The sequence below is a fragment of the Equus asinus genome, chromosome 21, assembly GCF_041296235.1.
Source record: "Equus asinus isolate D_3611 breed Donkey chromosome 21, EquAss-T2T_v2, whole genome shotgun sequence".
Lineage (NCBI taxonomy): Eukaryota > Metazoa > Chordata > Mammalia > Perissodactyla > Equidae > Equus > Equus asinus.
In genome coordinates, this window is record NC_091810.1 from 58793827 (window position 1) to 58818831 (window position 25005).

The window sequence follows — 25005 nt, forward strand, 5'->3', positions numbered from 1 at the left end:
AAGTCTACAGGCTTATGCTGTCTGGCTCCATCACCCCTAGGCCCCTGGATTACAAGACCAGGTCTTCATATCCAAATGCAGGAATCCAGGCACTCCATGTTCTCCCCACAGCCTCCTCTCCTTCTGGCCTATTTGCTGACTTCCCTGGGCCCTCCAACCCCTGTATCCCTACCTTCTCCTCCTCCATCCATCAGCTCCCATCTGCATTCAGTTCCTTCCCCAGCCAGGCTAGTCTTTGGGGGCCACCACGTCAACTTCTGTCTTGCCAGGATTCTCATAACTCCCTTCATCCCCATCCTTTTACCCTCCTTGTGAAACCTAACCCTTGATGAACTGACTCTCTGGGCCCCACTGGAGAAAGTCCCCCACTTTATGAACAGCTTGCTACCCCCATAAATCTGTCCCCAACCTAAGCAGTGTCCCCACTCTGCCCATCACTGCTTCCTACTCAGCTCTCCCTGCCGACTACTGTCACCCCTTTCCTGCTCTCCTCTGATACCTCCACTGCCTCCCTGACATTCAGCTGTTGGGCCCACCTTGTCTCCAGAAGCGCCCAAATCAGGAAATCTCTGAAGTCCTGTCCCAACCCCCCACGTCTGTCTGCATCTAGCCCATCTTCCCCTCCCCTCCTGCCTTCAATTCTGCCTCTGCTCACCTTCTCAGAGGCCAGCCATGTCCAGTTTCCCCTCTCTCCTAGCTGCTTCCCAACAGCACTTAAACAAGGTCAGGTCTCCCCACCTTGAACAAGTTTCCCTCTGCCGGACGACCTCTCCAGGACCACCACCTCTCCCCCAACACTCCCACAGCATGCTTGTAGGACAAACCATCCATCATCGCCTCCCCTCTGCAGCTCTTACCCACCCCCCAGTTAACACCTGATTCACTGGCTTGGCCCTGGGGAACACTGGTGAACACACTCCCAAGGTTCCCGATCTTGTAGTTCTTAGAGTTATTACCTGGCATCTGCCTCTTACACCCACCAAATCACTCTCACCAAGGCCACCAATGGCCTCCATCTCTCAAGTTCAGTGGGCAATCTCACTTTCAAGTAAAGACAGAGAAACGTGCGTGTGGTGATGAGGCCCAAGGAGGGAAGGTACCCAATGAAGGAAAGGAGAGAGGAAGAGAAATTTCAAATTCAACAAAAAGAAAACAGAATAAAGTCACACACAAAAAGAAAGGAGAAAAATAAACAACAAAGTAAAATAAATCATAAAATAAGATGGAAGAAATACATGGATTGACTGACTTTTCCTGTTAAAAGATAGAGAATGTCAGGTTGGGTTTTTTAAAAGCTCAGCTCTCTATTATTTACAAAGAAATACACATCAAAGTCATCAAGAGTGAAAACAGAGGGACAGGCAAAGAGATACCAGGCAAATGCCATATGAATGAGGGGTAGTAATGTTACTACAAGGCAAAGTGGGATATAAGAACTGAGGGGGCCAAAGAGGAACCTCACAGGGGGTGATAAAGGCATCCTCTGTGAAGATTTGGTTCTCAAATGCACCTAACAGCACAGCAGGTAAAAACATAAAGCAAAACTACTGGAAATGCCAGGAGAACTTGATAAAAGATCTGATTACAGCAGTCGACTTCAACACACCCTTTCCAAAATCGCACAGATCTAGTAGGGGAAAACAAGCAAGCTCCCAGTGTGGCGGTTCTCTCCCTGGCCGCACGTTCCATGGACTCACCTGAGGAGCTTAAAAACCAGTGTCCAGGCCCTGCCCCTAGAGACTGGTTCAGTCGGCCTGAGGTGGCCCAGCCCCAGATGCCTTGAATCCTCCCTGGTGAGTGACTGTGGCCAGGCCAGTCCTGAACTGGCCGTAGCTCTTCCTGTGGCCCAGACATGTTTCATCCCCATATGCACCCCCAGGCCAAGTTGGCTTACCCTTCCCCCTGGACTCAGCCTGAACATTCCTCCACACGCAAGCCTGGACCCCGTCGATACAGTCCCCTAGCACTCCAGCCTTCCCCTATAGTCACATTCAGTGCACTCCTAGCAGCCCACAGTCATGTCTGTCCTGCCCATCAGGATGGAAGCCTTTCAGCAGGGACCCCCTTGTCCTGTTCTCTCCGTATCCCCAGCTCCTTGCACAGCACCTGGCATGCAGCTCAGGTACTGCTGGCTAAAGGAATGAGAAAAAGTGTCCCCTGCAAGTGTCTGTCCCTTTGCAAAGTGAATCCCATGAGAGTAGGGTACCTGTGGCCCCAAGGATACTGGGAGACCCCAGGCTGGGCAAGGGCAAGTCCTGTCCTCAAGGACAGAAGTGGCTCTCTCTGACCACTCTCGACTAGCTTGGTCATTCCTCACCTTGGCCCTTGGGGTCCTCCCTCAGTAACCACAGGCCACCTGCACTCCTGGGTCCTGGTCATGGGATATCAGCCTCCCCCAGCCCCATCTTTCCTCCCAGCCTGGCCCACCACATAGCACAGCCTGTAGCGAGAGCCCCAATTTATCTCGTGAGTCTCACCACAAGGGCTGGAGTTATTCAGGCGAAGGACCCGGGTGATCGTGTCTCCTCCAGAGACCTGGGTGCCGAACCTGGAAGCAGGAGACCACCACCAGCACACAGACTGAGACAGGGTGACTTCAGAGAGGAGGGCTAGGGATGGGGACTCAGGCAGGGAGGAGGCCCCACAGGGGTCTGTCCTCCTCCCGGTGTCACCAAGACCCAGTTCTGGAGGCCTTCTCCATGCAGTGCCTGGTGAACCGTGACCCAGGGCTGCTTACTGCCCCGGGAACTCCCACACCCCTCCTCCCACCCCATCTACAACTGCACCAACTGGCTGTACCATACCGGCTCAGTTGGTGTGAGGAGCCCCTGGTGTGGCACTGACCTTGGGCCACACCGACTACTCACTACTTCTGTCTCCCAGAAGCCCTCTGAGATGTATAGATAATGGCCATGGCCCCTGAGGCATGGGACTTTACAGTCCTGTCCTCGGACTTTACTGCTGGGTGGCCCTGGGCCAGCTGGAGAGCAACACGTTGGTGTGCGCAGCCCAGGCTGGAGGCCAGAGGGTTTCAAGAGGGCAGAGGATGAGGCCAGGGGCGAGGCACCTGATGACAGGCTCCTTCTGGAACTGGTCAGTGGTGTAGTAGGTGGTTCTCAGGGAGCTGATGGGGCAGCCTACCACTGCCATGTGCACTGGGATGACTGTTGGTGGCAGATCTCCCACCTGCAAACACACCAATCCCTTGTCACTCTTGTCACCAGCTGCCACTGCATTCCCTGGCTCCCCATTCCCTTTGTGCAAGAACTTCCCTCCTCCTACCAGCCCAGGGTCTCCACAGCTTGGTCCCAGCTGGGCCCAGACTCACTCCCCACTGTCAGATGCTCACCCCAGACGCCCCAAAGGCCTGGGGCTGCCTCGCCTCCCAGCCCCAGCTTCCCTCCCTTCCCTTCCGTCCCCAGTCTCCCTCCCAGCCCTGTGACCTGCCTGATCTCCCAGCCTGACCATCTTTGGCCTCTTATGGCCCCTTTGATCAAATTTCTGTATCTTTTAAATGGAAATAACTTTATTATTTTTCTTTGCTAATAAAAAAATAATAATTGCTATTTCCCCATGTTTATTTCTTTTATTTAAGATACAGAGTGTGATAATCTCCCAGAATCCTACCCCACCCCCACCAGCATGACTGTCAACATTTTAGCATGCAGCCATCTAGACAGACTCCTTTTGTGAACATAAACACAGAAATAAATGAGGAACATATGGGCAGGCTTTTGTTTTGCAATCTTCTAACAACATATGATAATTTTACTAGTGAACGTTTCCAGCATCACTCAACGGGCTGTACAGAACTCCACTGTATGGCCATAGCCCAGTATTTCATCCAGTCTTCTACTGGTGGACACGGATGCTTAGAGGTTGTTTCCTTTTTCTTTTTCCTCTACTATAAACAGTCTGAGAAGAAAAGGAAACCTGGGACGAAGTGATTTGCTCGCCCATCCCCTTCTCTCCTTGGGGAAACTTTGTGTGTACCCAGCACATCCCCAAAGTGCCTCCAAAGGATGGCACACATTTCCCACCCGTGCCCATGGGCACAAGGGCACTCATTTCCCTGCACCTTCACCAACAACCTTTAAACCCCACCAATCTCACAAAAACCAGTATTTCAGTGTGACTTTTAATCTCCCTTCTTTAGTTACGGTGATGGTGGGGATATTTTTTTATACGTTCATTGGCTGTTTGTACTTGTCATTCTTGAATTGCCTATTCAAACCCTTTGCCCACTTGGGATGATTTGCCCCTCCTTATTGTTTGTTAGTTAGTTAAGAACTCTTTCTATATTAAGGTGATCAACCTTTGTCAGACATAACATAAACAACTTAAATATCTACTCTAGTTAACCTGTCCAATATACTAAATAGTTCATGAAAATCTATGCAATCACCAAACAGTGTAGGATACTATACATCTTTCACCCCTCCATATTAAACTAGGAGCTCCTTGCTGGCATCATCTATCTTATTCATCCTTGTATCCTCCATATTCCAGTGGACCTCACAGGAACCCATACATAGTAAGTACTCAATTCATGCTGAATGAGTGAGTAAATGAATGGACCAATGGGAGAATGAATGAATGCACTGAGGACTAGGCGAGGAAATGGCTCTGGGAGCCTGTTACTATCTCTCTAAACTTACTCCCCACTCCAGGTCTCGGGTCCCAGCCCAGGCAGGCAGCCTATCTGATTCCTCTGTGCTCCTCAGCATGGTCCCAGCCACGTGGGACCTCAGGGGAAAAGGTGTGGAAGGTTCTGCTGCTCACGAGGAACCCTCCCACCTGAATTGCAGTGGTTGCAAATGCCCATCCCGAGCTCAGTGGACATCATCTTTCAACTTGGTAAGATTTGAGAGGCTGAGGGCCAGGTGTTGGGGGAGAGAGAGTCTGAAGGTGAGGGCTGGGGTCAGGTTCCACGTACCCCCAGGCCATTACCCACTTGCATGCCCCTACCGTGCAGATGAGGTTGTCCCAGTATTCACCCCACATGTTTGCACAGCCTGTGATGTTGATGCTTAGCTGCTGGTGGGCTCCCAGCATGCCCTGGGAAGTGTGGGGAAAGAAGGCAGCTCCTTTCCCATGAGACAACATGCTTTCCATAAAATCTAGGGGAGAACCAGGAATGGGGGTTCAAGACCCAGGACAGGAATAAGGTCCAAATCCTCAGATGTTAGCTGAGCACTGTACCAGATAAGCCACCCTGTAGCCTCTCCTTGGTCTGGCTAAACAGGCCCTCCTCCTGGGAGCCCCGAGTCTAAAGGCCAGCCTCTCTCACCTCCCATGGGGCCAGGCCTCAGTGGGAGCCCACCCTTCTAAGTCACCACCCATCCCAAATCAAATCTAGGCCCTATGCACAAGGCTTATGCTGTAGCAAGGAGATGGTTTCATTCAAAAGAGGGACCCTGTCAGGTGGAGGGCCACAGCCATCTCGGGGATTTTGCTAGAAAAGAACAATGAGATGGGTTTTCGGTCAGGGTCCCCCTCCCTACAGCTGCTGGCTCACATCCCCAGAAGGCCACGTAAAACCCCGCTCTGGCCAGGCCTGGGCTCAGCACTCGCCTGGGGCTCTTACCCAGCTGCTCTCGCTTGGCCAAGCGCTCTCGAGTCCGTGCCATCTTCAGCAGGGCAGGAGGCATGTCGGGGCTTTACCAGACAGGACAGAGAAATGGTATCAAGCCATCAGGGCCTTTCCTCAGACCTGAGCCACCTCCCTGGGCAACTAGCATACCAGGTGCCCAGCGGAGAAAGGTGGCCCTCCTGCTCCTCCCAGGGGAGAGCCGGTCAGGCCTCTTCTGCACCTCCTGCTGCACCCCTACCACCCAAACCACCCCAGCTGTAGGACATCTGCCAGCCCCAGAGATTGCCTCCCAAGAAACTCAGGAGGGTTCTGGGGTAGGGACCCCCTATCGCAGGCTCTGTGCCCTGGTGACCCCTGGATGCAAACCCAGCCCAGACTCTCCAACTCTTGCCCGGCCTTCTGCAAAGACCCCTGTTTCCAGTCTGTTCTGCTGACATCTGGCCAGCATTAAGCGCACACCAACTTTTATGAAGTGGGAAAGTTAACGCCTTAGAAACTGTCAGTGGCTCCCCACTCCCCACGGCCTCCTCTGCCCTAGGGGATTCAGTGGGGAGGTGCTGGCAGTGGTGTGCTGGTAAACTGCCCATTTCTGTAGTGTAAATATTTCCCTGTAGCAGATTTCAAGTTCCAGCTTTGCAAAATGCCTCGCTGCCACATCTCTGCCCACACAGTTACCTCCACCACATCCAGTAACTTCTCCCTCACCCATTGCCTCAAATACTGCCTGGTCTATCAGAAGCCCTCTACCTCAGCAGGCCAGGCTGAGGAGAAGGGCCACATCCTAGCCTCTCCCGCAGGCCCTCTCAGGTCTGGAAGGTGGACGTCTACCTGTGAAAACACATCCTCCCACTCCTCACACCGATCAGCCTCTGGCCACCTAAGCCACACAGAGGCTCAATGGGGCAAATCCCCCCTGGCCACATCCCCCCCAGGAACTGCCTCTGAAAGAAACCAGACTTACAGGCTTGGTTTTTGGCTCAAGCTGTTTTGGGGGCTCCCAAAGTACTCAAACTTGAGGGTGAAAGGGGTCTGTATCGGGGAGCAATTGGTCAGGATGAGTTGGCGATTCACGCGGGTCCTCAGTGGCACTGTCGAACCGAAGTCCAGGCGGAGCTCCTCCGGGTGGCCTGGCCACAGCTCTGTGCTGGGAACACTGCCCACGCCCATGGGCACCAGGTTACATGCCACCCTTGGCCTTGCCAGGGAGCCACCTTGAGTCGGGGTGCGAGAGCTGCCTAGAAACCAGGCTTCATCCTTGGACTCCTTTCTCATTCAGCTGCCACCCCACACACACACCTTCTTGTCAGCCTATGATGCCAAGAGAGGCCTCAAACTCCACAAACTCCCCCTGGCCAGGGGTCTGGGCCTCCTGTGGGAAAACCCAAAGTCCCTATGGCCCTGTCCCCTGCCATCTCCTACCTGCCTGGACACCATGCCTCCCAGTGTGAGGAAAGACGACACAGAAGGCAGGGATGGGGAAGAGGGATCTGTTCCCACAGGGCAGTGAGGGGCCACAGTAACACTGTGCTCCCTTCCTGGCTTCAGGAATCGGCTGGGAGTACGCTGGCACCACAGTGTAGTGTGGTCCTTTGTGTGGGCACCTCAGCCCTCAGCCCCCAGCCCCCGCCCTGGGCTCACCTGCTGTCAGAGTCCTCTGCAGAGATGGTGATGGCCACTTGTAGTCCCTGGGGTTTCCCAGAAATGCCCAGAACCAGTGGCTCCTTCATGCCTGACACAGTACAAGGGAGGACCAGATCGGTCAGCTCTTCCTGTAAGAAAGCCCGTCAGGGGCACATCACTGCAGGTAAGTCCCATGGCTGGGCCTCAGAAGACAGGCTTCAAACCCCTGCACAGGGGCTACTGTGGGGGGGGGGGCTCAACACAAAGGCCCTGACTTCTGTCCAGGCTCGTCTCTGCGTAAGGGCTCCCCAGTCTCTCTGGTGAGCCACCATCTGCAGACCCAGTCTGTAGGCCCATACTCTGCCCCCAGGAGACCTGGCCCCTTTCTCAGGGCTCCTGGCTGAGTCCGCTCCGAATATCTGGGCATGCCTACATGAAGTGAGACTCCTCAAAGCGGACCTCTGGAGAAGTTGCACCTTTATTCTGAGGAAGCTGCTACCATAGAAATCAAACCCTTCTTGACTGAGGGCTGCTCCATGCCAGGCCTGGTCCCTCTGCCGGTCACCCTAGAGCTCAGGCTCAGCTGTGTTAAGAAAGCCCATTGTCCCCACATTTGCCAGTGAGGAATTGGGACTGGGTTTGCAAGTCTCTGCAAGGAAGAAGTTTCTTTTCCCACCAGAACCATAAACACAGCCAGCAATAAGCCAAGCACTGAGCATGTTCTGCCCTGATGGCCTTCCTATGGGCCGCACCAGGGAGAACTATGGTTCTTGGGAGGAACTGGGCTGACAGTTAGTGAGCTCAGCAGCACCCAGCACAGGCCTGCCATGAGCAGTAGCTCTGCTCTGGATTTCTGGGGAAATTGGAAAGCTGGGCCCACCTGGGGCCACAGAGACCGGCAAGGGGGGGTCTAAAGCTGGTGCCAAAGGCTAGACGTGACCAATGGGTTCCAGGGCACATCCAGGCCTGCTCCAGGCTTCCTGACCTTGTGTCTCTAGAGAGCAGGCCTAACAGGAATGGGGCCCCCAGACCCAAATGCAAGAAATGTCTTCCCCACTTTACAGAGACCAGGAGGGTGTCTAGGGCAGACCTCCCTGCCGGCACAGATGCAGATGGTTGCAGGGGTCCTTCCCAGTCACCCAGGCCGCCTCACCACTGTACTCACCTGGGTGTGAGTAGTCAACTCCAGTTTGAGCTGGCGCTCTTCACTGGGGCCCAGTGTGCCACGTCTGGGGGAGATTTTTGCTGTGCAGAAGTTTGCTTGGTGCCCCAGCAGCTGGCAGACATATGGGTGGGCCTGTTGTCAGATGCTAGACTCCCAGGATGGACCCAGGGTCCAGACAGAGTGCTCAGCCCTGCTGTATGCTCTGCTGGAGGCTGGCAGACTGGGGGACCACAGCAAGACCAGGAGGGCTGGGTGCTCACTGGTGGGGATAAACCACAGGTCCCCTCTCTCCTCCCCAACCCTGGATGGACCTCACACCTGTTGGGGGTTGTCTGGACTAAACAAGGTGCTCAGGGTGATGGGGAGCAGAGCTGCCACTGATGCACAAGGACGTGGCCCCATCTCCCACACACGCAGAGCAAGCTCCACAGTCAGCCCCAGGGGCAGTGCCTCAGCTGAGCTCCCAAAAGCTGCATGGACCAGTCATGGGCTACACTGGCTGGGAGGTCTAGCTGTGTGTCCTAGAAACTTCTTCTTGGGCAGAGAATTGGAATTCCCGGAAGGCAGGGCAAGGGTAAGTCAGACCAGATGTGCTGCTTTGAAGAGCCCAGCTTTTCTGGGCATTGTGGGGCAAGGGACACGCTGTTGGGGGGAGGCTGAGCGACCAGTCTTGGGGGTCCCTGGGGGGCAACGTCCCCACCCATGGGCCCTTGGTGCTGAGGGCTGCAGACACGGTACCTGACAGTGCGGGCTCACTCACCTTGCCCCAGTGGAAGTGGGTGGGCAAGAGCGTGCCATTGACGAGTGTGACGGTTGTCTTTGTGGGCACGCCCAGGTAGAGGTTGCTGACCTCCAGCTGGCTGCTCTGCAGGTAGACGTGGGGCTCCTGTACCTCAGCATACACAGGAAGGTAGCTGAAACACAGGGAAATAAAAGGCGTACTGATCAGAAAAGAAGAAATAAAACCGTCCCTATTTGTGGATGACATGATGGTCTGTGTAGAAAATCCCAAGGAATCTATATTTAAAAACTCCCAGAACTAATGAGTCAGCAAAGTTACAAGGCACAAAATCAACATACAAAATCAATCACATTCTTATATGCTAATGATGAACATGTGGAAACAAATTAAAAACACAATACTATTTATAATTGCTCAAAAAACCCAAAATACTTAGGTATAAATCTAAAAAAATATATACAGGATTTGTGTGCTGAAAACTACAATACACTGAAGAAAGAAATCAAAAACTTAATAAATGGAGAGACATACTGTGTTCACGGATTGGAAGACTCAACATAGGAAAGGTGTCGTTCTCCCCGAGTTGATCTACAGGTTTAACATAATTCTTACCAAACTCCCAGCAGGGATTTTTGTAGATATATACAAGCTGATTACAAAATTTATATGGAAAGACAAAGGACATAGAATAACTGAACAATTTTTAAAAAGAAGAATAAAGTAGGAAATCACTCTACTAGATGTTAAGACTTACTATATAGCTACAGTAATCAAGATAGTATGCTATTGGTGGAGGGATAAGCACGCAGATCAATGGAACAATACAGGAAACCTAGAAATAAGACCCACACAGATATGACTCGTTTTGTTTTGTTTTTTTTGTTTGAGGAATGGATATGTATTTTGCTTTTGACTTTTTGAGATAATTGTAGATTCACATGCAGCTATAACAAAAAAAATAAAGGGATCCTGTAGGCCCTTTACCAATTTCCCCAATGGTAACATTTCTCATAACTACAGTACAATATCACAACCAAGAGAGCCACAATCCAGCAATCGTATTTAGGCCTCACCAGGTTTACATGCACTCATTTGTTTGTGTGCGTTTACTTCTACGCAATTTTATCACGTGTGTAGGTACATGTGATGCCACCACAGTGAAGACACAGACCAGTTCCATCGCAAGGACGCCTCGTGCTACGTTTCTACACCAACAGCTATAGTCACTTCTCTCGCTCCTGCTCCCTCCCCAGCTCCTGGAGGCCACTAATCTGTTCTCCATCTCTTTAGTTTTAAGACTAGTATATAAATGGAATCATACAGCATGTATTCTTTTCACATTTGCTTTTTTCACCCAGCATAATTCCCTTGAGATCCATCCAAGTTGTTGAGTGTATCAATAACTTGTTCTTTTTAAAATTAATGAATAGTGTTCCATTGTATGGATGTACCACAATTTGTTTACTCACCTGATGAAGAACATTTCAGTTGTCCCAACTGATTTTTGACAAAAGTGCAAAAACAATTCAATGAGGAAAGGATAATCTGTCAACAAATGATGCTCGAGGAATCAGATATCCATGGGCAAAAATTAAATAAAATAAAGCTCTACCTAAACCTCACAACTTATACAAAAACTAACTCAAAATGTATCACAAACTTAAATATAAAACTATAAAACTTTTAGAAAACAATAGGAGAAAATCTTTAGGACCCTAAAGTACAACTCATAAAGGAAAAATTTGATAAACTGAACCTCATCAAATTTAAAAACTTTTGCTCTGTGAAAGACCATTTCTCTTTCAAAAGAAAATTACAGACTGGGAGGAAATATTTGCAAGCCACATATTGACAAAAGACTTGCATCTAGAAGATGTAAAGAATTCTTAAAACTCAACACTAAAACAATCCAATTAGAAAATGACAAAAATTTCAACAACGGGGATATGCAGATGGAAAATAAGCACATGAAAGATGCTCAAAATAATTAGCCACTAGGAAAATGCAAATTAAAATCACTGTGGGCACGAGGTAATATCACCACACGTCTGTCAGAATGACTCAAAAAAAAAATAGCAATGATACCAAACGCTCGCGAGGATGGGGACAGACTAGACCACTCACACACTGCCGTGAGAACGGAGAATGGTCCAGCCACTCGGAAAATCTTTTGGCACTTTCTTACAAAACTAAAAATGTATTTACTATACAACCCAGCAATGTTACTCTTGAACATTTATCCCAGAGAAATGAAAACATACGTTCACACAAAAACCTGTACACAAATGTTCATAGCAGCTTTATTCATAACAGCCAAGACCTGCAAATAGCCCAAGAGTCCTTCAAAGGCTGCTGCTTAAACTGGTATATTCACACCGTGGAACACTACTAAGCAGAAAAGGAAGGGACTGTCAACACAGGCAACTTGGACGGATCTCGAGGGAATTACGTTGAGTGAAATAAAAGGTTACATAATGTATGATTCCATTTATATAGCATTCTTGAAATAAAAAAGTTACAGAGATGGAGTACAGAATTGGTCTGGTAATTCTAAAACCTCTGACATATCTGAGTCTGGTTCAGATGATTGCTCTGTCTCGTCAGACTGGGTTTTTTTTCCTTGCCTTTTATCACACCTTGTAAGTTTTTGCTGAATGTTGGACATGACATATTGAGAAAGCTGAACTGATGTAGACAGAGCTTTAGTGTAAAGTTTTGTGTTTATCCATCTAGGAGTTAGGCTGTGTTAACTGTTGGCTGTTGCTGCAGGTGTCGGAGGCTTCATTTTCCTCCAATGTCCTTGAGTTTCTCGCCCCTGTTGTCTTTGGGTTTTCCTAGAAACTCTCAGGTAGAGTCTGAAGTCCTGCCTTCTTTCAGCTGTAACCCTCGCTATCACAGAGCCTTGCAGATGTGGTGGTAAGGTGTGGGGGAGAGGAAGTCTCCTATAAGCCTATGATAGGTCTCACTCTTTCAGTGGGCCTGTGCCCCTGGGCTGTGTCCGTTACAAGTGCTTCTCAGTTTCTTCCCCCAGTAGGTGAAATAGGAGGTTCTAGAGGGGGCTGAGGGTGGGGATTCCCTTCCCTCAAGTTGGACAAGGCTCTGGTGAAGTCTTTTACCTCCCTGGGTAGGCCTTGTGAAGAACATGCTGGACTTATTTCAAAGTGGTTACTTTTCCTCTGGAAATATTTCAGAATGGTTACTTTTCCCGTCCCACTGATCAAAGGAGAGAATTCTTCTCTAATCTTCAGCATGAGAATTTAGCAGCCCCCAGAGTTTTACAGATAAACTGATCTGTATTCTCTGTATTCACCTCTCTCTCCAGTTTGTGGGTGGGTGTTTATTCCGTGACCTCAGTTCTCTGACAGATCTAAGAAAAGTCATCACTTTTCAGTTTGTTCAGCTTTTTTCTTGTTGTGAGGGCAGGAGCGATGACTTTCAAGCTCTTTACATGTCTGGATATCTAAAAGTATTTCGTAGATGTGATTAATATTCATAAGCAGTTGAGTTTAAGTAAAGGAAATTATTCTAGATAATTTTGAAGGGCCTGATTCAGTCAGTTGAAAAGTGTTAAAATCATAACTGAGGTTACCCAGAAAAGAGGAAATTCCCTGTGTGCACAGCAGCTTCAGCTTGTGCCAGAGGATTCCAGCCTGCTCTTCCTGATGGCCTGCCCTGTTGATTTTGGGCTTGCTTAGCCAGACCCTACAGTCATGTAAGCCAATTCCTTGCAATAAATTTCTTTAATAAATATAAATACTCATTCTGTTTCTCTGGTGGAAGCCTAACTCACACAACTACATCAAGGTAAATACATAGGTAAAACATAAAAGACGGTATAAATGTCTTTTTTCTGTAGCTTTTTTCATTCTATGTGATTTAAAAGACAACTTCAGGGGCCGGCCCCGTGGCTGAGTGGTTAAGTTCGTGCACTCTGCTTTGGCAGCCCAGGGTTTCGCCAGTTCGGATCCTGTGCGCGGACATGGCGCTGCTCATCAAGCTATGCTGAGGTGGCATCCCATATAACAGAACCAGAAGGACCCACAACTAGAATATAGAACTATGTAACGGGGGGCTTTGGGGAGAAGAGGAAGAAGGAAAAAAGACTGGTAACAGATGTCAGCTCAGGCGCCAATCTTTAAAAAAAAAAATGACAATTTCATAAGCCAATAGCTATGATACTGTATTGATGGATCTACAATGTATAAAGATGTAATTTGTATGAATAATAGTAAAAAGGAAGGGGAAAGATCAAAGTTGTATTAGAGCAAAATTGCTTACTATTGAAAATAAATTGGTATTAATCCAAACTAGATTATTTTAAAATTAAGATACTAACTAAAATGCCCAGGGAAACCAACTGAAAAAATACTTAAAAAAAAAGTAAAATGGACATGGGAATTAAAATGGTATACCAGAAAATATCTACCTAACACAGAAGGAGGCAGTAATGCAGGAATGCAGAAACAAAAAGAAGATATATAGAAGACAAATAGCAAAATGGAAGATGTAAGTCCTGCCTTATCTGTAATTACATTAAATATAAATGGATTAAACAATCCAATCAAAAGGCAGAGATTAGCAAAATGGATGTTAAAAAAATGATCCCACTATATACTATCTATAAAAGACACCTTAGATTCAAAGACACAAACAGGTTTAAAGTAAAAGCATGGAGGGGCCGGCTCGGTGGCATAGCGGTTGGGTTCGCATGCTCCACTTTGGCAGCCTGGGGTTGGCGGGTTCGGATACCAGGTGCGGACTACACACCACTCATCAAGCCATGCCGTGGCAGCATCCCACATACAAAAAATGGAGGAAGACTGGCACAGACGTTAGCATGGGGACAATCTTCCTCAGGCAAAAGGAGGAAGACTGGAATCAGATGTTGACTCAGGACCAATCTTCCTTACCCCCCAAAAAAACAAACAAAAAATGTATAGACGGTGTAAATATATACACGGTTTAAATAATAATAAAAAGAACACCTGTGTACCACCCCCATCCAGCTGAAGAAACAAAATATTACCACCAAACAGCTTAAGAAAATGAATATTATGCTCAAAATAATTTGGGAAGGGGTAGGGGAAGTGGACGAGGGATGTGGATGAAACAACATTTACAGTGATTAAAGGTAGGTGATGGGTACATGGGGGCTCACTATACTATTCTATTTTTATATATGCAATAAATTTTCCAAAAGAAAGGGAGGGAGGAAAGGAAGAAAGGGAATATCATTAATAACCTTTGAAACCTCCAGTGTGTTCCTCCCAGAATACAATGGTATTCATTCATTTAAATATGCCACAACTATTTTGTGTCTGTTCTCCTGTTGACAAACATTGGTTTTTTCCAGGTTTTCCACTATTATCAACAGTCCAGCTGTAAGCATTCCCATGTGAGCACAGGCTCCCACTGCACATGTGTAAGCTTCTCTGGGCGTTTAGCCAGAAGGTCTAATGCTGGACCACAGGGCATGTGCATATGTAACCTTACTAGGTAACAATAAAGTAATGTCAAAAGTAGTTGCACTAATTTACATTCCTTCAGTATGTACACACTTGAAGGATATACCCCATCATATTATCTCCAGGTAATAGATTAATTTTTCTTTTTGTAATTTCCAAATTTTATGGAATAAACATGAGACCTTTAAATTCTGAAATGTCTATAGATGATTGCACATAATATAAATAAACATACTGTGAATATGCAGAAAACGTGTTAATAATGGCTCTCCCCACTCCCTCTTACCTCCAGGCCCCGTTTACCACCTCCAGCTCCAGGACGGTCTGAAGATGCTGGCAGTGCAAGGCCTCCAAGGTGATGTCCACTCTGCACTCCCCCAGAGGTTGAACCTGGCAGCTGGAGGGCTCAATGCTGAAGGGAGACACCTGATTGGGAGGCCAATTTGGAAAAATGAGGAGTGAGGACACTTGGAATTGCAGTAGAACTGGGAGCTGGCTGTGACCAACCAGGGTCACCCCCAAGCTGCCCCTCAGCTCTTAAGTGAGCCATCTAGGATGCAGGAGGCAAGCAAATGGGGTGAAACAGCTGAGCAAGAGTCTCAGGATCAAGAGGACAAAAACTGAGTCTCCAAGTGAAGGAGGAGGTCCCCATGCACTGGCCCAGATCTGAGAGGTACAAGGCAGAGGGAGGTACCCCAGGGGGAATGGGAAGCCATGCTTGGTTGGGGGTGCGGGGTGGGGGGTGCTACGGCTCTGAGAGGTCTGCCCAGCCCCAGTAAGCAGGTACAAATTAGGGCCTTGATGGCTTCAAGTAAGAAGAGCTACCAAGTCACCAGACTGGGAGAGAGGCGAAGTTTCCATGTGGCCACAGATTTCTCCTTTGCTCTCATATGGTCTCTTGCCCCCACCTCTCCCAGTCCTGTCCTCCTTCACTGTAGGCTTGTACTTATTCAGGTCTGCCCCCTCCCATGTGGCAGGCACACGAAGGGGGAGGAAGGGAAAAGCCTTAGGAAGAAGAGAGCACCTGGGGAGGGCTCTCTATCCCTTTCTGTTCCCAACAGAGATAAGGAACACTCCTAGTCTGACTGTATGGTGCCATGGCCCCAGCTGGGCCACAGTGGCTAGCAGGGGTGTCCCTGGACATTGAAAGGTCACACCCAGGAGGGATGTGATTCCTCTTTGGTTTCTTCCTTCCATGAGACCCAGATAATGAGTGCAAGGCGTCTGCGTGGAGGGTGGCCTGTCCACCCCACGTGGACCTGGTCTGCCTTCTCCCAGCCCCACCTCCTACCCAGGTGCCATGCTAGCCAGGTTGACATGAGCGGGCTTGCACTGTGAGAGAGACCCTGTGCTCTCTTGCCACTGAAGCTTCTCCTCTCTGGCACTGGTGGGAGGGATGGGCTGGCCTAACTCTGAGGAAAAGTGGCTTGTGCACTCTGGTCTGGCTTACGCTGGAGTTTGGGGTCCAAGCTCCACTGGTAAGGAAAACGCCTCTGTGCTTTCTTTGGTCTTTGCTCCTCACACACACCTCCCTTGGAGCCCTGGGGGTGTGGCTGTACTCTGGGGCTGCAGTTCTGGGTCCCCTGACTGAAGATCATCTAACAAACCCCAAATCATTTTTGAGAGCTCAAAAGAAGAGAGTGCATAGAACTGTAGAGACAGGATTCCTACTAGCCTCATGATACAAATCTTAATATAGTACAGAACTGACAATTATTTCAATTATAAAATGTAGTTATTCTTCACAGTGGGAGAAAAACACAGACTGGGAATTAGACAACAGGGGTCTGATGTGATTCCACCGCCCATTAACTGTGTGACCCTAGGGAAGCCCCTGTCCCTCTCTGTCTCTCAAATGAGCAGGTTGGCTGAGGTCTGAAAGTTCCCAGCTGTGCTGTGGGAAGCCCCGGGGATTCCTCAGAAGGGTCTAGGGCAAGGGACTGGGATGTGGGGAGAGGCGGGATGGGGCAGGGGGTGCCCAGAGCAGTCATACTTTATTCCAGATCTTGGGCTCTGTCTAAGGTTTCATTTGAAGAACAGGTTCCTGCCTACAGGTACTGCTACCACCCTGTACCCAGGCCCAGCCTTCCATGGTTCTGCGATTGAGCAGGGAGACCAATGACCCCTGGGAGGGAAAGTGCTAACTCCAAGCCTGTGTAACAGGACACGTGGCAACGGTTCTTGGCCATGGTGTTGGTGATTAGATGCAAACTGTCGTAACCTCTAAGTTTCCGAGTGCCCAGCTAGAGAAGAGAGGCTGTCAGGTAAAGGAGAACGGCCTTGGAGTGGAAAGGAAAAGTCCTGGAGGAAGGGAACAGAAGTTGGCAGATAAGAGGTAAGTGTGGCTGCGACTATCTTTCCTCGGCTTCTGCATGTGGAAGTAAAAGTGTGCAGGGCTCTGACCTGGAGGACAAGTGGGTGAGCTGGTTGGGGCTCCTTGGCAGGAGCCCGTCAGAGGGAGGGCGCTGTCACCAAACAGACCTGGCCAGAGTCTCACATGTGCAATGATGACCTAAGGCAGTTCCCAGGGAGCTCAGCCACCAGGTGTGAAGAGCAGGAGTGGCGAGCAGGTGATTTACAGCTACCTGCTGGCTTACAGCTACCTGCTGGCGGGAGGGAGTAACTGATGCTTCATGTAACTTGGCCTTGTTACAGATTGCACATCGCATTTAAATGTGATGCCATGACTTAAACGTGATGATGATAATACCTACCCATGGCTAGTATTTTCTATTTTTATAGTAAAAAGAAAAGTGCTATTTGAGTGGAAATGAATCTGGATTTTCTTTTCGGAGCCGTTCATTTTGGGCCGCAAGCCCATGTGCAAGCACCACCTAGTGGCAGGTACTTAAACTACAAGCACAATCCTGGGAGGTTCAAATCCTTCTGTGTAAGCCCAGGGGGCCCTCCCCAGAGGACTTGGAAGCTTCTTGCTCAACTCAGCTGCCTATTTTCTTCCTGATTCAGGCTGCTCTGCCAGAGAGGAAAACCTATGTCCTATTTCTACATCAGATAGTTGAGAGAGGAGCAGGAAAATCCAGTTCCTGGTTAAATTCTGCTGTAGAAAGGACCCCAACTACCTCAGAGATGGGGAGAACTGGGGACACCTTGAGGTGGAAGTCACCAGGCAGGCTTTCCCTCTCTCAGGCTCAAGGCTCGGAATGCACAAGCACAAATTTCACAGTTCAACACGACACAGATAAACTGGCTGCTGGGGGGGAAGGATGGCACCCTTGGAGCCAGCAGTGCCCAACTTACACCCTCACGCCTTTCCTCCAGGCAGACCAGGCTCTCCTTCATGTGCCACACAGCTGGGAGCTGGCTGATGTTCTGGATCTGAATGGAGCTTGTAGCTCTCTGCCCCAGGCGCAGCAAACCAAACTGAAGGGCTGAGACGTTGATGACGAGGGCAGGCCCCTGAGACACCAGAGGGTCTGTCACTAGCCACCTGGGAATGGCTCTGTGCCCTATCCCTGCCTCCTTTCTGGCCCACCCCACTGCCCGGCCCCACCAGCAGCACCTTAAAGGCTGCCTCGATGTGTAACACCACTGGCGAGGGTGAGTCTTTGATTTCACATAGCAGGTCCTGGCTTGTTGGGCCAGGGACACCCCCAGTAAAGTTCAACTCAAAATCCTCCACCTCATTGGGCTCTGGAAGAGAGGGGACAAGTGAGAGGCGGAGAAAGGAAGCACAGGCAATTTCCTTCTGTGGCTGGGCCCAGGTGTCTGGCCTTCGCTGACTTCTCGCCCACTCCATGTGGCAGGCTGCAGCTGGAGCTGGTCACGGGACACCAAGAACCCCTGCACAGGCCCCTTTCACTCCGAGGTCTCCTCCGCCAGCCAGCCCCGGGCAGGTCACAACCCCTCCCGCAGTCCAGGCAGTACCGATGGTCCCTGTGCAGGGTTCTACTTCAATGATGTGGCAGTCGCTGATCTTCCCCCACATGTATCTGATGGGTGACTTGCTATTGTTCCACATCTGAAAGACACACCCCAGTCCGGGCTCCCCAGGAACTGCCTTTGCATGCCAAATATGTACCTGCTGAAGGACTGTGGGATTGGGGCTCATACAAGGTCCTCTTGACACCCTCCCAGCTAATTCCTGGCCATTCAACAGCACCAACACCACTGCAGGGTTTGTGGGCAGCATATCCTGCCAAAGACCCATGAACACAGGAATGGGTTCCACAGCCCTGTTGTTCAGAGGATACTAGGAAGCTGATAAAAATGACAGACATGCCTGGCCCCTCATCTGTGCAAACCAAGTCAAGTTCAGGGGCCCTGGGAGCAGCTTCATCCTCTATTCAGCAGCCACCGCCATCCGCCCCTCCAGCTACATGTTCCCTACCCTCGCACCCAAGTTCACACCATCTCAGCCAGCCTAGGCTGGGGAGAGACAATGACTTACCTTAAAATCTTTCTTCACATTTACCCCAATGTAGCTCTCCCCGGGGATGATGAGGGTATATGGTTCTAAGAGAACCTGGAAAGGTTCTACCGAGCCCTTCACCTCGACTTCCAGGACGATCACGTCATCCACAGAGTATGAGGGGCCCTTCAGGGTATCCACTTCCAAACTGAAACAAACCCACCAGGAGTTAGGAGCCAACACAGCCCAGGAGCATGGCCCTTGCCTTTGTCCCATATCCCCTACCCTCAGCTCCCAGGAACCCTAAGATGAGAGGCATCAGCCAACGCCCTGAAACAGTGATGAATGCCTGTGGCTGTGATAGCAGCTCAACTTAAGGCCAGGGACGGGGCACCTGACCTGCACCCAGCCTGGGATCTCTACATGAGGCGAGCTAGAGACCCATCCCAACAGTGTGCTTAGGGAAGAGCTGGTAGAGATGCTCACCATGTGCCAAAACCTTCCCTCATTAGTCACCACCACCCAGGGGCCACCAGTCTGGCTGCCCACTGGCAACAATGAGCCTGGGGCACAGCTCCAGGGTTCCAGGGTGACCTACAGCTCTCACAGTGATCCAGCGAGCTCTGCTCCCTGCATGCTGAGCCCACTCCAGGCCGAAGTGCCTGGGCAAGGAGAAGTGCTCCCATGTGTCAGAGCCTGCTGGGGGTCAGGTGGCTCATTTCCTCCTCCCCCAGCATCCCCAAGGGGAGGGCAGGCCCCACTGCCCACCCCTCACCCAGGGCCCAGCCCATGATCACCTCATGGGTTCCGGGACTTCCTCCAGCACCATCTGAAGCACACTGTGAAAATTTCTCAACTGCAAGACAAACATAGCATCCTAAAAACAAACTGCACTCCAGCCAGGCTGCCCTGGAGAAGGCTGGAGCCACAGTGGAAATCCCTCCTCCCCTTGGCCTAACCACCAGAAGGGCCTTCCAAAAACGCAGTGCTGCCTCCCTGCTCCCCCGCCCTACAGAGAAAGCAGTGGCTGCTGGGACGCGACCAGGACTTGGGGGCTGGGGCCACTGCAGTCTCAAGACTGGCAGGCCTACCTCAGCTGGGCCTGGGGGACAGGCAGGAAAGGCTCTCTAGACCCTGACATTGCCCTCAACATGTCAGAAGCACCACACCCTCCCAGGGCAGACAGTGAGGCAGCTGGATGCTGGGCTGAGAGGCACACCTGCTCTCTTACTAACAAGGGTCCCTGAGTACCCACTTCACACCCAGCTCTCATGCCTTACACACAGGGCTTGGCACTGGGGCAGACAGGTGTCTTAATCTTGCCCTCGGGAACCGGTACCTCATTCTCTCTGGGGGCTGCTGTGCACTGGGCAGGGATGCTAATGACTTTGACATAGTAGGAATATGGAAGACACAGAGCTGAGGAAACGAGCTCAGGGTCTTGCTGTAGATGAGGTGTGTGTGGGATCAGGACCAGGCAAAACGAGTGTCTTCACCCTGCACACCAAGCATGTCCTCCGGTCCTACTTGTAGCTAAGTGCCGGCCTTGGCAGGATGCCTGAAATCTTGTCAGGCCCACCTGTGGCTTCAACACTGCTAAAGAACATGGATGGAGGGTAAAAATATCATGACCCAATCATGTGTGACTACCAAGATGGCACCATTTTAACCTCATGAGGAGAAAAGCTCAGGATGAACTCGTGGTCGGTGTGGGGGTTGAGAACCCCCATCTTGGGCATGATGGAGAAGGCCGTCTCCCTGTCAGGGTGGTACTTGATGCTGTCCATGCTGTAGGTTTCTCCAGGCATTAGGCACTGCAGGTTGGGCTTCATGATCTGCCAGTGGAAGGCCAGCTCCACATGCCTGCAGGGACAATCTTGGCTGTAGGCAGCAGATCAAGGCCATGTCCCCATTCTGCCAGGATCAGGTCCTCCCATCCCCTGCTGGCCTGGCCTTGCTCCGGAAGTGAGCAGGAAAGAACCCAGGAAAAGGAATTGGCCAGGTCTGCCTTCAAGCCCTTCCCATGGACGAGCCTGGGGAATCTAGATAAGGGAGAGCATGAGGGCAGAGAGTCCAAGCTGGAGACCTCATGGGAGAGCCCCCATTTCCCACCCACAGTAGCTGGAGGTTAGAGCCCCAGTGACTCAGGGGAAATGGCAAACACGGAATCATGCTCCAACCATGAAATTGGAGAGGACTAGACATCACCCCAGATATAAGGAAAGTTTTCTGTAATGTCTCCTATCACATGAGAGTTTCAAAGGTTTGCCACATAGACGTTCCCTGCCCTCCACCTCTCTGGTTATGGCCTCCCAGGACAGCTCTGTCCAGAAACATATGTGCACACTGGCTGCCAAGAGAAGCAGTGACAACTCCATGGTGGTGGGAGGGGCGGGGTTCCAGATATGCTGCTGACGGCAGCTGTCGGGAGGAGGGATGGCAGATGGGTACTGCTCATCACGCAAGGTGACAGAAGCCTGTGTAAGGCCTGGGGTCACCAGGGCAGCCTGACTGGGAGGCTCCCTGAGGTCTGTGCTGGTATAATGGCAGTGCTCAGAGGATGGCCAGGAAATAAATGGCAGTGACAACGGCACCCACAGGCCATAATCTGTCTGACCTTGGGACTTGGATGGCTTCCTCTCATGGCCAGGGCAGGACCTCTCTGGAAAACGTTCCTGGCTAAGGATGGTCCAGGATGATCTAGAGCAACACTGTCCAATACAACTTCCTGTGGTGACGGAAATCTCATATATCTGCTGTGTCCAATATGATGGCCGCTAGCTACACATGTGGCTACTGAGTACTTAAAATGTGGTTGGTGCCACTGGGGAGGTTTTTAATTTTATTTAATTTTAATTGACTTCAATTTAAATAGACATATGTGGCTAGTGGCTACCATCAGGGACAGTACAAATCTGATCCTTCCATTCTGTGCCCAGATTCCTCCCTGGCCCTTGGAAGGAACCTCCTGCCTCACTGGGAACTCAAGGCCAGGTGAGGAAGGGAAAGAGGGTATGTTGGGGGTACTGCACAGGAGTTACTCACGTAGCATTTCTAATAAGCAGCTGTTTCCTAGCCGTGGACTGAAGGTTTTCAGGCTCAAAGCGTATGAAGTGCTGGGCTGTTAAGTCTGTGAGCTCTCCAGGCTCCGGCTGACTTTTCTCACCAGAAATATAGATCAGATCCAAAGCAACCAGCTGCCCAATTCCTGACAAAGTAGGGTAGTTTGTTTCACTAGGGCTGAAATCAGGCCTCTGTGGCCAAAGGCTATCACAGGACTCATGCCACCATCTACATGCAACTGGCCTTGATCATGACCCCAGGAAATACACACAAGCAGGGTACAGGGGACCATTAGCACATAGATTCATGTCCCCACACCCTCACAGACCAAAAGAAGATGATTTTGATAACCTGGCACATAGCGGGCATTCAATTAATGCTTGCTGCGTGAAACTGGATGGATGGATGGATGGATGGATGGATGGAAGGAAGATAGGAAGGAAAACATCTTGGGGAAATTCAGCAGGATTCTGCTTCTAACTCTACAGAAACCTAGGGTGCCTCTGGTTATTTATGAGTGGGTCACTGGCAATTCCCAAAGGAGATCAACGTGAGTTTCAAAGTTAAATGATGAAAGATTTCCCCCCAAGGTTTCCATCATCTCTCATTAGAAGGCTCCTTGGGACTGTCCTGAAGGCCACAGTAGCTTGGGTCTCCAAGGTCTGACCAAGGTCTGCGTCATTGTACCCCGTGACACAGAGTGGGCCCAGCTGTGCCACTAACAATGCTAGCGCAGCAGCTTCTGGAGCCAGGGTATCTTCTGCGGCCCCACTCCGGGAGCTCACACATGCCCACCTACAGTCACCAGCTCCTTTATCTGACAGTTGTCGCACACAATGATGAAGGTCTGCTCCGCCTTTCCTAGGCTTGTTGGGTGGAACAAGACCTGAGGGAGGGAAGGGTGGGCCTGTTACTTCCCATTAAGGTGCTTCCACCCCCACCTTCCACCCTCCTCTTCTCACACACACACACCCTTCCCTTTGCTCTCCACTGTTTGCTCCCCTCCCTGCCCCCTTCCCACCTTACATCTAAGGCCAGGGGTCTCAGCCTCGGCTCCACCTCAGAGTAATGCAGGTAGTAAGTCGAAAGGGTATGAAGAGAAAGTTCACAGAGACCGAAATAAAAAGGCTACTTAAACAAATGGCAACGTGTTTAACCTCATTCATAATAAAAGAAATGTAAACAAAAAACACCCAGAAGTTTTTCCCTCTTTATACTGGCAAAGAGTAGAAAGTTAGCTATCATAAAGGCAACGATATGAAATCTTGATTTTCTTCAAAATAATCTAGAGGGCCAAGGTGGGGTTTGGCTGGAAGAGACGGAGGGGTGTGGACGCACTAAGGTTGGCCAGAACTGATAAATGTTGAAGCTGTGTAATGAGTACATGGGTGATCATTAAACTATTCTATTTTTGTATATGTTTAAAAACATCCAAGATAATGGCTTATTTGTTGTTTTTTTTTAAAGTTTGATAACACTGTATTGGCAAGAGTGTGGAGCAAACAGGAAACCTCGCATATTGTTTTTGGAAGTATAAACTGGTACAATCCACACGGCGGGGATTTTGGCAACGTATATCACAATTATGAAAGCAGCAAATCCACTTCAAGGACTGTATCCTGCGGGGAGACTCATGGTTGAACAGACAGACGTATGCATAAGTTATTCGCTGAAATAGCAGGGAAAAGGAAAAAAAATCTTCATGTCCTTAGGGGACAGCTGAACTAAATTATGGCTTATTCACACAGTGGAACACTATGCAGCTGTAAAAAAAATATGAGAATGAGTTCTAAGATATAGCAGTAAGTGGGAAACACCCGGTGCACAACAGAGTATAGAGTGAGCAACTATGTGTGTGAAGGAAAAAAGGAAACAAAGGAAAGAAAACACATGTGTATGTGCTTATTTAGGCATTGCATTTCTCTCGGAGGGCACTCAGAGAACCAGGAAGGTTGTGGCCCCTGGGTGGCTGAGGGACATGGGTGAGAGGGAGCGTTTCACTGTTTATCTATTTGCATCTTTTGAATTTTTAAACATGAATTTATTTATTTTGAAATATGGGGGGCAGGGTTTGGAGTTTTTTTTTTGCTGAGGAAGAATCGCCCTGCACTGACAACTGTGGCTAATCTTCTATTTCATATGTGTAACACTGCCACAGCGTGGCTGATAAGTGGTGTAGGTCTGCACCTGGGATCCGAACCTGTGACCCCGGGCCACCAAAGTGGAGCACACCAAACTTAACCACTACGCCACTGGGCTGGGCCCTGGAAATATGTATAAATTTTAAAACAAACAAAATCCCAAACAATCAATAAACAAAATACATAAAGAATGCAAGGGGGAACCTCCCACTGCTCCCCACAGACTCCTGCTGCTACCCTCTTCCTTTCCTTGGGGCTCAAAGGAAGAGGGGATGAGGGTGATGTCCTTGCCTGGTCAGAGGCAACCAGCCCCAATTCCTTAAAGCCACAACAAGGTTCTGACAAGGCCTGGGCTACACCAAGAGGACCCAACTCACCCCTCAGCAGCAGACAAGGACTGATAAAGCCCTCCTACACCCCCAAACAGGTCTGATCTCAACCCCGAGACCCAGGTTCTTATCGGGGATCAGATCAGCACAGACAGAACAAGACAACATTGCCCCAGTACTCCAGAACAAGACCTCATCAGCCAGTTGAAACTGGAAAGCAGCTGATAAAGGAAGCCCTCTTTCACACCATGGCAAAGAAGCTTATCGCGGTGGTCCCCAAACTTCACTGCACACCACAATCACCTGGAGAGCTTTAAAAGACCTGCACCCAGGCCACATCCCAGACCAATTAACTCAGAACGTCAGGGCTGAGGCCCAGACATCAGTGTGTTTGCAAGTTTCCCAGGGGATTGCAATGTGTAGCTGATTTTGAGAACCTATGGCTCTTGGCTCTCACACCCAATGACTTGGTACAGGCCAAATCCCGCTCTCCAGACACCAGACAGCTTTCACTCTTG

General features: G+C 49.9%; 1 protein-coding gene across 5 annotated transcripts in view; it reads right to left on the minus strand.

Moving 5' to 3' along the window:
• DLEC1 (DLEC1 cilia and flagella associated protein) overlaps positions 1-25005 on the minus strand; it is a 67245-nt gene that overhangs the window by 6282 nt on the left and 35958 nt on the right. For all 5 annotated transcript variants that reach the window (XR_011496771.1, XR_011496772.1, XR_011496770.1 and 2 more), the window contains exons 11-27: positions 22813-22903; positions 22000-22162; positions 20625-20817; positions 19752-19810; positions 18994-19162; positions 18471-18564; positions 18106-18236; positions 17844-18002; positions 14872-15011; positions 9139-9292; positions 8379-8489; positions 7232-7362; positions 6555-6746; positions 5588-5658; positions 4969-5120; positions 3068-3186; positions 2478-2548 (exon numbers count right to left, since the gene is read on the minus strand). Coding sequence is in view for 2 of the 5 variants with exons in the window: in XM_014845764.3 (XP_014701250.1) it covers positions 2478-2548; positions 3068-3186; positions 4969-5120; positions 5588-5658; positions 6555-6746; positions 7232-7362; positions 8379-8489; positions 9139-9292; positions 14872-15011; positions 17844-18002; positions 18106-18236; positions 18471-18564; positions 18994-19162; positions 19752-19810; positions 20625-20817; positions 22000-22162; positions 22813-22903 (2200 nt within the window). In the remaining 3 variants the exon portion in view is untranslated. The remainder of the gene's footprint in view (positions 1-2477; positions 2549-3067; positions 3187-4968; positions 5121-5587; positions 5659-6554; positions 6747-7231; positions 7363-8378; positions 8490-9138; positions 9293-14871; positions 15012-17843; positions 18003-18105; positions 18237-18470; positions 18565-18993; positions 19163-19751; positions 19811-20624; positions 20818-21999; positions 22163-22812; positions 22904-25005) is intronic.